Source organism: Pelobates fuscus, chromosome 4 (assembly GCF_036172605.1).
Source record: "Pelobates fuscus isolate aPelFus1 chromosome 4, aPelFus1.pri, whole genome shotgun sequence".
Classification (NCBI taxonomy): domain Eukaryota; kingdom Metazoa; phylum Chordata; class Amphibia; order Anura; family Pelobatidae; genus Pelobates; species Pelobates fuscus.
Genome location: NC_086320.1, coordinates 83952039 through 83970070, shown reverse-complemented (window position 1 = coordinate 83970070; position 18032 = coordinate 83952039). Strand labels below are relative to the sequence as shown.

The 18032-nt window shown below is 39.5% G+C and overlaps 1 protein-coding gene across 4 annotated transcripts in view; it reads left to right on the top strand.

Annotated features, from left to right (window-relative positions):
- Nucleotides 1–18032, top strand: part of TRIM55 (tripartite motif containing 55) — a 115373-nt gene that overhangs the window by 28521 nt on the left and 68820 nt on the right. For all 4 annotated transcript variants that reach the window (XM_063451351.1, XM_063451349.1, XM_063451352.1 and 1 more), the window contains exon 4: nucleotides 8965–9060. In XM_063451351.1, the coding sequence (XP_063307421.1) occupies nucleotides 8965–9060 (96 nt within the window). The remainder of the gene's footprint in view (nucleotides 1–8964; nucleotides 9061–18032) is intronic.

The following is an 18032-nucleotide window of genomic DNA, read 5'->3' as shown; positions in this document are numbered from 1 at the left end:
TAGTCCAGGATCCTACATAAAATGCTTGTCTGAAACTCTTGGGGATGGTGACTACTTTCTCAGCTGTCATTATACTTTGGTCAGTGAAGATTAAATTCCAACAAAGAATGTAACTATGTAACTATCTTTGTTCTGATTAGATAGACCTTGATTTAATATTTATGGGCAACATTTTAAAAGGATTTAATATTTTGAAAACTATTTTAATATTTTGAGATATTGATAATTTTTGTTTCTATATGATATATGTTTGATGTTTAAATATTTTGAAGAAAAAAAGGCATTTTTAACATGTATTCAAATACATTAAATCAAGGCCTTAGTTTATTGTTGGATCCTAAGTGTCTGATAGTGATTATCCCTTTTGACTTTAAGGGTTAAATAGCCTCAGAAAATGAGATTTGTTGCCTGGCTTACTTTGTATCAGAAGGAATGCAAAACATGCCACTAATATAATTAAAAGTAAAATCTAAAGCTAGCGCAAAATCCAACACTTTGAAGAAAATTACATGATTTGTTCTGTGCAAGTTTTACATTACATGTTCTTTTTTAGTTTATAATGTGAGCCAGAGAAACTAGCATTCAACATTTTCGTTATTAAGATATGATTAGAAAGCCACATTCATTTATCTAATTACCTGATATGATAATTACTTTAATTAGGATTTTAGCTCCAGTTCTTTGTAACTATTTGTTTAATACAGTCCATTTATCAATCTATTAATCCATTTAGCAATTAAGACTTAATCAGCACTCTAAACCTTCCCCTTTTACATTGACGATCGGGTGTGAGATGAAAGTGCAGTTCAATTATAATTTTAGTTTTCGTTATTTTTTTTTCGTTCTCCTTATGTTTTCCATTTAATATATATCTACAAATTAAAATATCTTCCTGTTTCTGTGATCAGTAATGTGCACATTTTTAATTATTCTAGGGAAGGATTCCAATGTATATTTTTCTATGATCTGAGCTTGACATGAAAATGCAGGATTGTAATTAATATTTATTAACCATAGAAACATTAAAATATATTTGATATAAAATTTGCCGTTTTTAAAAATGCTTACAAATTTATGGAACCCCCAGTTACCCGGAAATTGATTATTTGTGTTGGAAGCTACTCATTTTTTTTGTGAAGTTTTCACTGTGTTCCTATCAGTGGTGGAACTACCGGAGGTGTGGCAATACCGGGACCCACAAGCTGGGAGGCCCATCGGGTGGCCCACACACCTAGCGCTACCCAGTGGGCATGTATGACCCTTAAACTGGATCCCTATCACATCAGCAGTTTCACCACAGTGCTTGAATGAAGTTATTTCAGGTAACTTCCTCCAGGTTACAGAGAAACATATGGGGAAGCAGGGGAAGGGTGGTCCAGCCATGCTGGGGCTTTAATATTTAAAAGAGTGAGCGCTGTGCATGGAAATACCAACACTACAATCAAACACACACCCTACAATCGAACATCAACACTAAATACAAACACATTCCAGCATTGAAATCCCAACACTCTAGACAAACACACCCCTGTAATCAAATGCCAACACTACATATAAATTCATCCCTGTATTAAAATGCCAACATTATAAACAAATACACACAGCACTGAAACGCCAACACTACACCTAAACACACACCTGCATTCAAACGCAAACACTGCACACAAGTACATCACTGCATTCAAATCTCAACAGTACAAACAAACACACATCACATTCAAATGCCTACACTACACAAAAATACACATACTCCATATAAAAACATGCTTAGATCCAAACACACAAGCACTGCTCACATATACAACTGTGTAAGGATGGGCATATGCAAGATCCCCAGTTGACAAAGCAATTTTATGCGTTGTATATTGCTATTTCTTGGGGGTAGGCTTAAAAATGCTTGTAGCAGTAGCCTCTCTACATTAGTTCCACCGCTGGTTCCCATATCTGGGCTGTTGTTTTGTTAATACAGTACAACATATAAAGAGGAGCACACAGTCAGCACAGTCGGCAACAGCAGCCAGGATAGCAGCCGGAAGATTTTTTTTTTTACATTACATGAGTATATGGAACTTTCTTTGCGGTTTCCTGAGGCTGGTGAGCGGACTAACTACCTCCACAACAAGTTTTGCTGTTTTTAAATTTAAATTAATAAAGTATACTTACCTGAGATCCGGATTGCAAGCTTCCTTTCCACGGATCCCACGCACTCTAGGGGCTGATCCTCCCTGAGTGCTATAGCAACGAGTGGTGCTTTTACCACTCCAATCTTGTGAGTGTAACACCTAAAAGGCACCTCTGTTTGCTTTATTCTATATATTTATAAGTTTATTACTATGCTGCACTAGGAGCTCTCTTTCTGTTTTTGTCTCCTTAATAGGTGGCAGAGTGATTTCCATGTTTGCAAGTATACCTACAGATTGTGCTTTGTTTCACCACAACCACTGTTTGTTTTTCAATTATTTACAATATTTCCACTCTGTAAACACCTCATTTTATGTACACAGGGTTACTTTCACTCTCTATAAGAGGTCCATAGTGAATACGAATTTTTTGTTGCGCACCATCACTACTGTAACATACCAGAAACTGACAGACCAGAACATGAAAGTGAGAGTGACAAGATACCAAACGGATGCCCCTTCCCTACCTCAATGTATTTGGCTGGAAGCTCTTCCTTGATAAACATAAATGTAAAACAGAATAAAACAATATAGTGAACACCATACAACACTCAGTAAACACCATTCTCACATTTATTGAGTAGCTGAGCCAATCAATGTATTCAGCGTAGGTGGCATTTGCCCTTTACCAAAGATTAGGTGTGTTGAGGTGTGCAGTGGAATATTTCTCAGATGTTGTCAGGATTAGCAATACATGCTAAAAACAGTAAAAAAAAAAAAAAAAAAAAAAAGTATGGGGATAAGAATGGGGATGATACCCCACTAGAAACAGAGTTTGAGATGAAAGCTCTTCCATTGTGAGTCAATTTTCTATTTTTCTAAATTCTAGCACTCACCTCTTGAATAATACTTTTTGTAACAAATTTCAGGGAATAGAATAGAATATTGTTGTTGCCACATAATGGGGTACTCCATATATTTACCCAAAATATTTGATCTATGAGCCACCTCCCCAATCTCTGATGTCATGTAGGACTGCTGATTATTGGTTTGTTAAGTAGAATCATTTATTTCAGTAAATAAGTTTGGTTTCTGTAACAACAATGTTATTTTTTATTGACGCCGCTCCTAATTCATAGTTATTTCTGAGGGTAATGCTTTAAAATGTAAGCACCTGCTTTTGATATTCTCCTTCATTTCAGACAGCAAGTGTGTGCTGATGGGCCTGTCTAGGCAGACTGGATGAACTCCAGGAATGAATGTTAATGACATATTAAGATCTGGGATAGACAAATGCTGGAATTCCAGCAGCTCTGCATTAAGCTCCAAATCAGATGGCGTCGTGATTGTTGCCTATTCAGTTTTGACTATTCTTTTTTCTGGCAAGCATTTGTTCCTTCCAGCAAAAGGTGCGATAGTGAATAGGCACTAAACCTTTAAATATTCTTGGTGAAAGGATAGCTGTTAAAAAATGGAGAAATATTGAGAAATATAGTATCATGGAGTAATGTGCCTATAATATACAGTAGTCGTGGATTGTCTCTTTGTGGCCAGAAATCACACGCAGAACCCCTGCTGTTCCCTTAAATCTTAGATGGCTGGAAGCCCAAGAAAACCAGATGGGTTATAACATGCAGAGAAGCTAAATTGGGACTTGGAAGATGTATGTAGCACATTCCTAACTGCTAAAGATAAACTGGGAGTCCCCTTGAGCTTTGAGGATTTAGTAGCATATTTACTATTAGGTGAGAGGTTGGAAAGTTACAACAAATTATATTCTACAGAACCGATTTATCTTTTTCAGAGAATAAAACACTTCACAGATGATTTCCCTTTGCGTCATTCATACCTCTGTAAATCTACATATTTGATTTGTCTCTACCCAATTCAATGGGTACAGGGGAGTACTGTCAACTTTTTGTTTTGTGCTCTAAATACAATTTATTGGAAACTTCTCCATGTTATTATTATCATTAAAAAAAAAACATATTTAAAGAATACAACCATATCAGTAAGATAGGCTGTGTGCACCCCCTCGTATCGGTCACCATCCATGGTGCGATACCACTAGCACTAGCACTAACACCTGTATCTCTTTTAAAATCACTTTATTCAGAAAAAGGAGTAAAGTAGTATCTGTCTTTTCTCAGGTAAACCACTGGCTATTCATATTGTGTTTACCGCTAAAATATCGATATTGATTAGAGCAGCAATCCACATCATCTAGAATGCCAGTTGGATTACCACTTTTGCCAATAAATGACAAGCAATGATTTTTTTCCCCACTTAGCGTTAATCATGCAGTAACTTACGTGGCCACGATCAAAGCCATGTACAACCAAGTATATGCCCAGGTTAAAATCACCGGAGCAAGGTCCACGCCATTTAAACTGGGTAATGGAACACGACAGGGATGCCCCCTCTCCCCGCTATTGTTTGTGCTGACCCTGGAACCGCTCCTACAAGCTCTTCGCAAAGACCCACGTATACACGGCATTACAGTGGGAGGACAGGAGTTTCTAGTTTCCACCTATGCAGACCACGTCCTGCTGACGATTACAGAATTGAAAGATTCCATAGATGCACTGCAAGAAGTCCTGGCACAATTCGGAGAATTCTCAGGCTATAGGGCCAATCTAGAAAAATCAAGTGCCCTACTCTTGGGCCTGTCTGCGAAGGACACGGTGGCATTGCAGGCAAACTATAATATTCCCATAGCTAAAGAACACATAAAATACCTAGGGATACAACTTCCAAACGACCCGGCCAAACTTTATCATCTAAACTATACCCCACTTATGTGAACCCTAGTACAAGATATGGATAAGTGGCTAGATAAACCAATATCCTGGATCGGGCGTATTCACGCAGTGAAGATGAATGTGCTACCCCGCATCCTGTTTCTATTTCAGGCGCTACCCATTAAACTACTAAAATCTGATCTAGCCCCACTGCAAAAGGCAGTCGGGGACTTCATATGGCAAAATCGACGTCACAGAATTTCCCGAAACATCTTATATAGACTTTAACAAAGAGGAGGCTTAGGGCTCCCACACTTTTATTTCTATTATCTAGCTGCACAACTAGCGCAGGTGGCCATGTGGCATGCACCACTGGAGGTGAGGAGATGGGTAGACTTGGAGTCGCTCCTCGCCGGCCCAGACTTACCGCAATACCACATGTGGGTGCCCAGAGAAGATAGGCCAATACTGAGAACCACCTGTCCAGCTGTATTAAACTCCCTGAGATTATGGGACGCGTCGGTGTCCAAATACAAACTAGCGACCTCCCCATCCCCACTTACCCCACTATTAAGAAACAGGGCCTTCCCCCCAGGAATGGTGGCTAGAGAATTTGCAAACCTGGAAAAAGCAGGTTTACAGAGAGTTTGCCACATGTTTGAGAGCGATGGCATAGTTACATTCGAACAACTAAAACAGGCGTCCCACCTCACCCCCAGGGATTTTTTTTAGGTACCTACAACTTAAAGATTATGTACAATGCCCACACGTACAAAGAGCAGGGAAAGCCCCGTTGACATTCTATGAGAAAATGTGTCTAAACGAAACCACGCCAGCAGGACTTATCACTACAATGTACGCACACATTTGCTCAGAAACAGAAGAATGGGGTACACTAACATACACAGACACATGAGAGAGGGAGCTAGGAGAGGTCCTGGAGGGAGTGGAGTGGAGAGAAATATGGGAGGCGAATAATGCAGTGTCCATATGTGTATCCCTCCAGGAGCAATCCTATAAAACTATGTTTCGGTGGTACGCCACCCAGGGCCGGCGCTACCATTAAGGCGGACTAGGCAAATGGAGAGAGAGTGGGGGGGAGGAGAAATAAATGGAGAGGGAGGGAGGGGGGAAACAAATGGAGAGGGAGGGAGGGGGGAAACAAATGGAGAGGGAGGGGGGGGGATAAATGGAGAGGGAGGGAGGGGGGGGGGAAATAAATGGAGAGAGAGTGGGGGGGAGAGAAATAAATGGAGAAGGAGGGAGGGGGGAAATAAATGGAGAGGGAGGGAGGGGGGGGGGGAAATAAATGGAGAGGGAGGGGGGGGGAATAAATGGAGAGGGAGGGAGGGGGGGGAATAAATGGAGAGGGAGGGAGGGGGGGGAAATAAATGGAGAGAGAGTGGGGGGAGGAGAAATAAATGGAGAGGGAGGGGGAGAAATAAATGGAGAGGGAGGGAGGGGGGGAAATAAATGGAGAGGGAGGGGGAGGAGAAATAAATGGAGAGAGTGGGGGGGAGGAGAAATAAATGGAGAGGGAGGGGGGGAGAAAAAAAATGGAGAGGGAGGGGGGGAGAAATAAATGGAGAGGGAGGGGGGGAATAAATGGACAGGGAGAATAAATGGACAGGGAGGGGGGGAATAAATGGACAGGGAGGGGGGGAATAAATGGACAGGGAGAATAAATGGACAGGGAGGGGGGGGAATAAATGGACAGGGAGGGGGGGGGAATAAATGGACAGGGAGGGGGGGGATAAGTGGACAGGGAGGGGGGGATAAGTGGACAGGGAGGGAGGGGAAGGGTGGACAGGGAGGGGGGGATACATGGACAGGGAGGGTGGGGGAATAAATGGACAGGCAGGGTGGGGGAATAAATTGAAAGGGAGGGGAAATAAATTGACAAGGTGGGGGGAAGTAATTGACAGGGAGTGGAATTGACGGGGTTAGGAGGGGGAATGAGAGTGGGGAGGGGAGAAGAGAGTGACAAGGGAGGGGGGAGAAGAGAGGGACACGCAGGGGAGAAGAGAGTGACAAGGGAGGGGGGAGAAGAGAGGGACAAGAGGGTGGAGAAGAGAGGGACAAGAGGGTGGAGAAGAGAGGGACAAGGGGGGAGAAGAGAGGGACAAGGGGGGGAGAGAAGAGAGGGACAAGGGGGGGAGAGAAGAGAGGGACAAGGGGGGTAGAGAAGAGAGGGACAAGGGGGGGAGAGAAGAGAGGGACAAGGGGGGAGAGAGAAGAGAGTGACGAGGGAGGGAGAGGGGGAGAAGAGAGTGACAAGGGAGGAGGGAGAGATCGACGTCCATCACACACACACAATGCACCCCTTGCACACAGAAAAACACACAATGCATTACACACACAGACACACACACAAGCAATTCAACCCTTACATACAATGCATCCCTTACACACACAGAAACACACAATGCATTCCTTACACACACTCAATGCACCCCTTACAGACGCACACACTGCATCCCGTACATACACAGAAACACACATTGCAGCCCTTACACATACAAACACAGATTCACACAATGCATTCCTTACACACATATCAGGACATCCCCTACTCCTGTGAACAAACTATTTGGTGGAACATGAAGGTGGACCCTGGGGCCCAGACCATGAGCTGTGTAAAGGGCCTTTAAAAAAATGGAGCTGCTTTCCGTTCTCCCAGAACACAAACAGCCTCCAGAGAGCCTGTTATACACTAGACGAGTGGAGCCAGACTGCAGCTAGAGCCCATCACCATCCTCATCTGATTGTAAGTAGGCAATCTAGTATATTATTCGTGGCACTAATCTCTAATTTACCTCACATTAAAGGGACACTTTAGTCCCCAGAACCACTGCAGCTTAATGTAGTGGTTCTGGTGTCTATAGCCTGTCCCTGCAGGCCTTTTAATGTAAACACGGCGGCACTGCAGCACTTGCGTTAGTTAACATGGGGCATTGTGATGTCATATGGGGGGGGGGGGGGGGGGCGGCAAACTTTACTTTTGCCTAGGGCGGCAAAAATCCTTGCACCGGCCCTGACGCCACCCCGGTCAAACTATTCCACATGCACCAAACTCCGTCCGACGACTGCTGGAGGGGATGTGGCCACAGAGGCACAAATCTCCACATGTGGTGGGACTGCCCACGGGTACAAACCTACTGGTCGAAAAAATTTTACTTACTTAAAAAGATATTCCACAGGGCACCCAAGCTAAACCCCTGGACATATCTATTGAATAGATCCCTAGATGACTGGACCAACAGGGAACAAAAAATAATACACAAAGTAACATTGGCAGCACGTAGAACCCTTGCACAGTCGTTGCTAAAGGTGGACTTACCTCCCATACGGAAGGTGATCTCCAACCTGAAAGAAGTATACTTAATGGACAATTTGACAGCCAGGGTGAGAGGCTCCATGTCTAGATTTGAAAAAATATGGGAACCATGGACAAGTAGCGAACTTATCCACGACACAAATTAGCCTCTGCCCAATACCCCTCCCCCACCCTTTATTTCCCTTAGGGCAGAGATCTCAACTTGAAGGGGACACCTCAACAGACAGGAATGGAAAGGGAGACATCGGACGCCCCCGCGCTTCGCGGACCTGACGCATTTCCCCCGCCCTCCTTTTATTTCTCTATTCCTCTTCTTCCCCCCCCCCTTTGCTTCATCTTCTTTCATGTTCTACCTCTTTTCTTCTTTTCTGCATCTCTTTCCAATATCGGAAAGAGGGTTGGGCCCCAAATCTCTACGCAACACCGACCCAACACCGACACAACCCCCGACCGAATTTTAACGTTAATTACGTAACAACAACCTCATTAGCATAGACAGTTTGTCGTTCGATGCATACTGCTGGTTTGATACTCAAGTTATGTGAAAAATACAAAAAGTGAAATGTCCTTGTTATATGACATGCATGATAATGTTGGCTGACGAAGGAATACCTGTGATATATCAGGAAAACTGTAAATACTTATGTCATATATTCAATATACAACAAATATTGTATGCTACTGATGTAACAAGACTTTCGCACAAAAATAAAGTATTGACAAAAAAAAAAAATCATGCAGTAACTTATGTGTTTTTAATTGTCAGTCCGAGATCTCTGAAGGGATTGCTGTGCTGGTTGGATGCAACGACAGGATTCAAGCAGTAATAGGCCAATTGGAAGAGACATGCAAAGCCGTAGAGGTATGTGTGTAATGCACTAGTGAAAACCTATTTTTTTTTTAAATGAATGATCATGTTTTATAATTGAAATGATGGCTTCTAATTTTATCAACATTTTGTTTTTGTTTTTTTTCTTTTTATTAGTAGTTTTACAATTAAAACAAAACATTTAATTGTAATAATATTATTTAGATTTCTCTCAATACCACGATATAATGAATATGTAATTAAAAATGAAAGGAACACTCCAAGTACCATAACCACTATAGTGATATGGCTATGGTGCCAGGAATGATCCGGTGCTCCACCAAATTGTAGATTGTAGAACTTTAGAGGAGTTTAACCCCGGCTGCCACTGCCCACCTCCACTATATCCATTTGAAGTAGGAGGCCTACTACCCAAATTCTACCTCTTCAGCCATTTAACCCTTATTACAAATGCAGAAATCTGAGTAAACCTGTTTAAAATGATCCTTTAGTCTGCTGACAGTAGCAACGTTTAGTAAAACAAAATAGATATTTTAGGGGTTGTCAGTACTACCCTTAAAAACAAAACTGGACCCAGTAGTGCAAAGGTAGGCTTCTACTAAGTCAGGACAGTTGTGAACCATGCCTTTAACCCCTTAAGGACCAAACTGGAATAAAAGGGAATCATGACATGTCACACATGTCATGTGTTCCTTGTTATTGTGAAATTCTGAGCATGCCACTGGTAATTAAGGGTTAATACTTTTTGAGCTTTGGAAATCCTGGGATGTATTTAAGACATGGAATATAACTACCTGCCAGCAGACACATTTAAAAGTTAGTATTTAATCACTTTTCCATAAATGTATTTCATTCTGAAGATTAGACTCACAACACTTAAATATCTAGTTTTGCACTATAACCCCAAATAACACTGCAGTAACTGTTTCTGTTAATCAACATATTTTAGCTACTGGTGTTATAAACTTTAAGGAGCAAGAAACTCTGAAAGTGTGATGTCTAGGGCTGATTTTTTTGGGGTAATATTATATATTTATCGCCATCCCATCCTAAATTTCAAGTAAAAACAGCATGTTTATAGAATTGATCAAATATCTGTTAAAGTGATTTTTTGACATCATTTATCCATTGAAAATAAAAAAATAGTTTTTCGTTGTGAATGTATATATTATGATATAGCTGTATAAATTCTACTGTTTGAGGACGTAAGCTCAAAACGGGAACAAAAACAACTAATAATAAAATTGTATTTACTTTATTTAATCTGTTGTAACAACCGTGTGCTCACTCAGAAACAGAACAAAATCTTTTTAAATCTCATAATCTGGTAGATGAACAGACTATTTGTAGTAAACCTGCTGTTCACAAATCATGCGACTGACAAGCTTCCATTCAGATAGGTGTGGATGTCTCCTGTACACTCTACTAACAAAATCGCCAGCTCATATACAAATTAAAGTGGAACTGTAAATCCCAATGGGTTCTACTAATTTATTTACTTATTTGTGATATATAAAAAAAAGTTTAATGTAGTTATCCACACCTCTTTATCTCGTGATGGGCACTTACATCATAGCCCTCTGTCTATCATTGTTATAAGCTCTGTACTTTGCCCCAGGAAATCAGCATAAATCATATAGAAAAAAATGAGAAATTAAACATTTATCTTTCTCTTCTTCATTTGCATTGTTTGCCCTGTCTGTGCCTTGTCTAAACTAGACAATGATGTAATGCTACATTTTTAATATATATTTAAATAAACTCTAATCTCAAGAGAAAATAAAATGTTAGCACAAGTTATAGGTAGTTTTCAGTGTTTTATTCAATTAGGTAAATTCCATAGATGTGTCAGTTTCCCTTTAAATAATATACTCAGTTGACATTCACTTCCTCCACACAAACCAATAGGCCATCGACAATGAGTTGGTGTTTTTCTTCTTCCTTGTAATGAACCTCAAGCAGGGATCTAAGTAAGGTACAGGGAGAACAAAATAGATGTTTATTAGGGTGTGACTGTGCCCAAGCCACACAACCTTAAAGCGGCACTGTCAACCCCACTGAAATTCCAACCCAATAAAGAGAAGTACAGCGACAAAGTAGGGACTACTTTGTCTCTGTATATTTCCTCCGCCTGACTTTCTTAGACTCAGGGCAGAACTACAGTGTCTATCCCGATTGCCATCACCAGTGACGGCTGCAGGGAATTGGATCTATCTATAGAGGATCCCATGGATTTGTGGGATCCTCCATAGATCTCAACTCTTGCCTGCTAGAGTAGATGGCCGTGCCCGCGAGAGTCAGGGTCAGGCAAGTAAATCTCTCCTTTACCTGCCCCCGTCACCATCGGGGATCTTTAGGCAAATTGGGCAAAATCCCCAGATGGTGACCCCCAGATTCCTGAATTTTTTGTAAAAAAAAACAAAAACATCTGGCATAACACAAATATATAGCTTAATCTAAAATATCTAATTTCCTCAATATATATTTTTCATCGCTTTTTATTGCAATTCAAAAATTAAATTGTATTTATTATTTTGCTAAAATGTCAAACAAAATATAAAAATCAAAATGATTTTAGTTTTCTTTATGCACGTTTGATGAAGTTAGAATGATGGCTCTATAGGCTTAGTATGCGAATGTGATGTAAATTGGGATAAATAAAAAATGCTAATTATTTTTACAACATTTTTTACATGAATGATGGTTTCACTGCTAAGAATTACCAGCACCTGCTTCCGTTGCTGATCTGTTGCTTCTGAATTCATAGGTTTTTTTTTTTCACAGCATACATTCTTATTGCTTTTCCTTCTTACAATTAAAAGTGACAAAACCAATTATGTTGCAACAATTCTTACAGTTCACTAATAAAAGGTCATAACTGAGTGTTTCATTCCCCACCGGTGTAAAGTTAACCAGGAAGTCACGGGAAGAAGTAATTACATTTAATACACTAAAATAGCTTCTTCTCATGGTCTATTAAGGATCAACGACTATAACATGCAATATGGGCAAATATTGAGATAATTATTTAAAAAAAAAAATATGATACATTATAGCACTATGTCAGCATATGTAAGCATATTCTAGTACTAATTAATATTCTGAGAGATAAGTGAAATTTTATTTGCTCATGAATTGTGATTGAAAAAGGGCTAACAATATTTGTGACTTTATCAAATCAAAGGAGGCGGGATGATTGCATGTGACAACATAATAAGGTCCCTCAGTAAAGATGGTTATTGATGACAATGTGAAACTAGTTTAAGAAAAAAATTTAACCACACACATCAGTTAAAAGGACACTCCGGTCACCATAACAGCTTCATATAAATAAGGGTGTTATAGAGCCATAGAGCCAGGAGGCCCCTGGCAGACTCTTACCTTACCCCAAAGGTTGACTCTAGCGCCGGCCTCAAGGTTCACCAGGTGGAATCCCACTTCTGAATCTGTGTTACGGGAAGTGCAGGGTGCTGCTGGGCAGGGGCACTGCTGATTGGCTCGAGCAGTCAGCTCTAAGTCAACCGGTACCTCCCCATTTATAAAAAAAAGTATGTAGAGGAGATTAATCCAGGCAAATTATGTGATATTATTATATATTCTTCTTATTCAGAACTCTTTGATTTTTTTTTTAAATATAATTTAGAGAAAGTGGAATCTTTCGCAAGTTTAAAATTCCTGAAAATATAAATCTACCTTTAAAAAAAAAAAAAAAAATTACATTAAAATGCAAATGAATGTCGGTTTGATGTAAAAGTGTCGCAACTTTGTAAAATCAACATTTTGCAGGATATACTTGAAAATTAAAGACATCTCAATATATTTTTTCTAATGAAACTTTTCTAAAAGACATTTGTTTTTGCATTTTCCATAAATATCTGACACATATGCTTTATATTAACATTTAAGATGATTTTCCCTATTTCTTTGGTACCAGTTTGTTTAATTACATATCCCTCTACCTAATGATTAATTGCTAATTTAAAAAAAATTACATATATGTGACATTTTTTATGTTATTTCCTATTAGTTTTGGGAGAGCACTTTTCACATCTTTTCAATGAAAACTATATATACATAGAAGTAGCATTTCAATGTATTTTTTTCTAAAGTTCTGAAATGGATACAAAACCTCTGAAAAAAAATATATTTTTACTAGTCGTTCCATTGCCAAGAAATGTTGTCTTGTTTAGAGAAAAATCAAAACCACAGATGGAAGGTATCTGCAAAGTTTGCATTTGGCAGGTTAATCCCAGTAAATTTGCCAATTCTAGAAATGCTTAAAAATTATTCATGATATCTTATGTTCTTGTTATGAAAAAATATTTTCCATGAGAATATTGATCAAGGGAATTCTGCTTGGTCTTGTCGTGGGTGACATCATCTTGAAACTTAAACAGTAGAAGGAGCTTTCTCAAAGTACTCTGTAGGAATAAAACAATATATTAAAGTGTACTCTACTTTATACCATGGTAACATTATTACTGAGAAGTTTCTACAGCTGGTTGACTTGTGTCGATCAAATTTGACATAATTATTGGGATAAATACCTGATGGTTGACACTTGAGGTATTCACTAAAAATTTAACCAGCTAACCCAAAATTTAGATTGAATGGTGTGTATTTTACTCAGTGGAGTCAATTGTTAGCTGTAAAAAAGGCTAGTTTACTGAAAACTGCTGCAATGATTGAATTTATTACAAGACATAGAGGTTCATATTATGCAAGTTTAAAGCTGATAACTAACTGAGGAAAATTCACATTTGTGGTTTAAAATAAAATTCCCTGAAATATGACTTTCTAAACAAACAGCAGAACTTAAAATGTCTTCAAGACTACACTATACATATAATCACTCCTACAACAGATTAGAGCCATTTAATCCATCTCACTAGTGTAGAAGTTTGCCTCATTCTATAGGATTTATGATAGAAAATAAACAACTGTGCTGTACACTGTGTACAGAATTATTAGGCAAATGAATATTTTGACCACATCATCCTCTTTATGCATGTTGTCTTACTCCAAGCTGTATAGGCTCAAAAGCCTACTACCAATTAAGCATATTAGGTGATGTGCATCTCTGTAATGAGAAGGGGTGTGGTCTAATGACATCAACACCCTATATAAGGTGTGCATAATTATTAGGCAACCTCCTTTCCTTTGGCAAAATGGGTCAAAAGAAGGACTTGACAGGCTCAGAAAAGTCAAAAATAGTGAGATATCTTGCAGAGGGATGCAGCACTCTTAAAATTGCAAATCTTCTGAAGCGTGATCATCGAACAATCAAGCGTTTCATTCAAAATAGTCAACAGGGTCGCAAGAAGCGTGTGGAGAAACCAAGGCGCAAAATAACTGCCCATGAACTGAGAAAAGTCAAGCGTGCAGCTGCCAAGATGCCACTTGCCACCAGTTTGGCCATATTTCAGAGCTGCAACATCACTGGAGTGCCCAAAAGCACAAGGTGTGCAATACTCAGAGACATGGCCAAGGTAAGAAAGGCTGAAAGACGACCACCACTGAACAAGACACACAAGCTGAAACGTCAAGACTGGGCCAAGAAATATCTCAAGACTGATTTTTCTAAGGTTTTATGGACTGATGAAATGAGAGTGAGTCTTGATGGGCCAGATGGATGGATTGGTAAAGGGCAGAGAGCTCCAGTCCGACTCAGACGCCAGCAAGGTGGAGGTGGAGTACTGGTTTGGGCTGGTATCATCAAAGATGAGCTTTTGGGGCCTTTTCGGGTTGAGGATGGAGTCAAGCTCAACTCCCAGTTTCTGGAAGACACCTTCTTCAAGCAGTGGTACAGGAAGAAGTCTGCATCCTTCAAGAAAAACATGATTTTCATGCAGGACAATGCTCCATCACACACGTCCAAGTACTCCACAGCGTGGCTGGCAAGAAAGGGTATAAAAGAAGAAAATCTAATGACATGGCCTCCTTGTTCACCTGATCTGAACCCCATTGAGAACCTGTGGTCCATCATCAAATGTGAGATTTACAAGGAGGGAAAACAGTACACCTCTCTGAACAGTGTCTGGGAGGCTGTGGTTGCTGCTGCACGCAATGTTGATGGTGAACAGATCAAAACACTGACAGAATCCATGGATGGCAGGCTTTTGAGTGTCCTTGCAAAGAAAGGTGGCTATATTGGTCACTGATTTGTTTTTGTTATGTTTATGAATGTCAGAAATGTATATTTGTGAATGTTGAGATGTTATATTGGTTTCACTGGTAAAAATAAATAATTGAAATGGGTATATATTTGTTTTTTGTTAAGTTGCCTAATAATTATGCACAGTAATAGTCACCTGCACACACAGATATCCCCCTAAAATAGCTATAACTAAAAACAAACTAAAAACTACTTCCAAAAATATTCAGCTTTGATATTAATTAGTTTTTTGGGTTCATTGAGAACATGGTTGTTGTTCAATAATAAAATTAATCCTCAAAAATACAACTTGCCTAATAATTCTGCACTCCCTGTAGACTTGCCTCTAAGAGTGACAGTTGCCTTGCAGTACTTCATGTGTGGAAAAGGGCATAAATTGGGTCTGAGAAAGGAAGGTAGAAACAAGACTGATTTGATAAAAAGACCTAGTCCTCTTAGAAATATCGAACCATACCCTTCTGGAGTGAAGGGTTACATCAAAACATCTAAAACTCTAATCCTTTTATCGAAAATTAAATTACAATGCTGACATAACAAGTTTGGAGCAGAGTTGATGGAGGGATATAGGTTGGTAGATGGCCAAGTGTCAAGAAAGGATAGAAGATGCTTGACGTCCAAAGTAAATTTGTATCTATAACTCATTTCATTAGACAAGAAACCAGAGTGTGATAATCCACCTTAATGCCTTTCAGAGCCATCATGTGCAACTGGGAAAGTCCACCAACATCTCCAGTAGAAAAAAGTGTCAGGGGTGTTCAAAATCACCTGGTGATTTGTGCAAATAAAACTTATTAAAACTAATTGAAGGGAATTCCCCTTCGATAAAATGGAGGCGGTGACCTAAAAACAATCATATGCATGTTGATCAACTAGCAAAATAGCTGCCACAAGGACTTGATGAGAAGAGGACAAGAAGTCCATCAGTCAGAAGAAAAATCTGGGAAAACAAAATATTAGATTTCATAAACCAACAAGGGAAACACAAAAGAGAAAGAATGGTGGCAAGAATAATTATGAGGGCAAATACAAACCAAGAGAAAAATAGAAGAGACATGGGGGAAATAAGCCACAATAAGAAAAAAAAGATATGAAACTGAATAAAAATAAATATAAAAGAAGAGAAATGAACCACAAAATAATTATATAAATTAATATAGTCAAATAAAGCAGACCAAAGCACTGGAATAGACAATTCATTATTATTTATAAGCCACCAACAAATTTCTCAGCACTGTACAACAAACAAATATTTGCAACAAAACAGGTTGGATGCACAGGAACAGAGATTACATTCTAAAGGCAATGGAGTATAGTGACACAAGACATAAGCACTGTACAACAGACACATCTTTGCAACAAGAAGAGCTGGACGCACAGGAACAGAAGGTGTTGAGGGCCCTGCTCTAACTTACATTTTAGAGGGAGTGGGGTAAAGTGACACAAGAGGTTAGGGTAGGATGCATTTCATGTGGGGAACGGTATGTTGCTAAAATAGTTAACAATTAAAGCTTAGCTGTAGGAGAGGAATCAAGGGTGAAATAGCAAGGTGCAGGGAAGCAAGCTATTAATTGGTATGCTTTCCTAAAGAAGTGAGTTTTCAATTATTTTTCAAAGGAATGGAGACTGGGTGAGAGTCGAACAGAGTAGGGAAGGGAGTTCCATAGGAACAGTGCCCTAGAGAAGTCTTGAAGGTAGACATCAGAGGTTAAGGTACGAATAGAGGATAGGCGCAGATGGAGTATTTATCATAGGGAGCAGCAAAGAAAGAAGAATGATAAGGGTAACTGTGCCGATTTATATGCGGGAACAACAGTGAAAAGCCTAGGGTTCCTATATGAAATAGTCCAGCAATTTGCATTTTTTGGGGGGTTTCTGTTCTTTCACATGTTTTCTCTTTGCAGATGAGGTTCAGTAAAGAGATAGGTAAACATAGTAAGAGTTTTTGTATCTTGTAATAAAATTGTGGTTTTGTTCTTTCAGTTGCAGAAACGGGTATGTACAAAAGGTTGAACTTGTTGAACTACATACTGTTTTTGCAATCTATATTACTATATATCTATTAGATTAATATTAATTTGAATACCCACCAATATAATGCTTATTTATTTATTTACTTTGGTGAAATGCAGCATTTATTGGTATCATTCCCCTCATATTCTTTCCCATTGCACAACCTAATTTATCAACTCAGTCATTCTTCCTCCTATTTCGTGCCCTGGTGACCTATTGTGAGGTTTAACATCATCCTTTGAAACTGAATTTGTGTTTGTACTTGCTCATGAGCAGGCTTCAGTAAGAAACAGCAGCTTAAAGAAGCATTTACCATATATACTCGAGTATAAGTCGAGTTTTTCAGCAAATAAATTATTATTAAAATTATAATAATTAAAAAATAATAATAAAAATGCCCACCCCCCACCAAGGCTCTGCATCACATACACAAACACACACTGCATTCACACACACACACACACTGCATTCACACACAGGGGAGGGCTGGCAGCCTTAGGCCTGGGGGGCAAAACCAGTCAAGTGGCCCATTGCACCACCAAATCAGTTCACCATCCATGCCCACCTTTTCCTGGTTTTATAACGGATATTGATGTTATGCTAATCAGTAGCACTTTGCCATACCCGCTCCTTCACGGCTCTGACTTTCAATGTTGTCAGAGCGCAGGCTGAGAATCTCTGAGCCTGTGCTCTGACTCACTAGCTGAGCGCCGGAACCACGTGGGAGAGGATATAATCTGACTGCACCTACTGCTGGTGCGCACCAGTGGACCACCAGCGAATCATTTAAATTAAATATGCTGGTGTACCCAACTTGTGA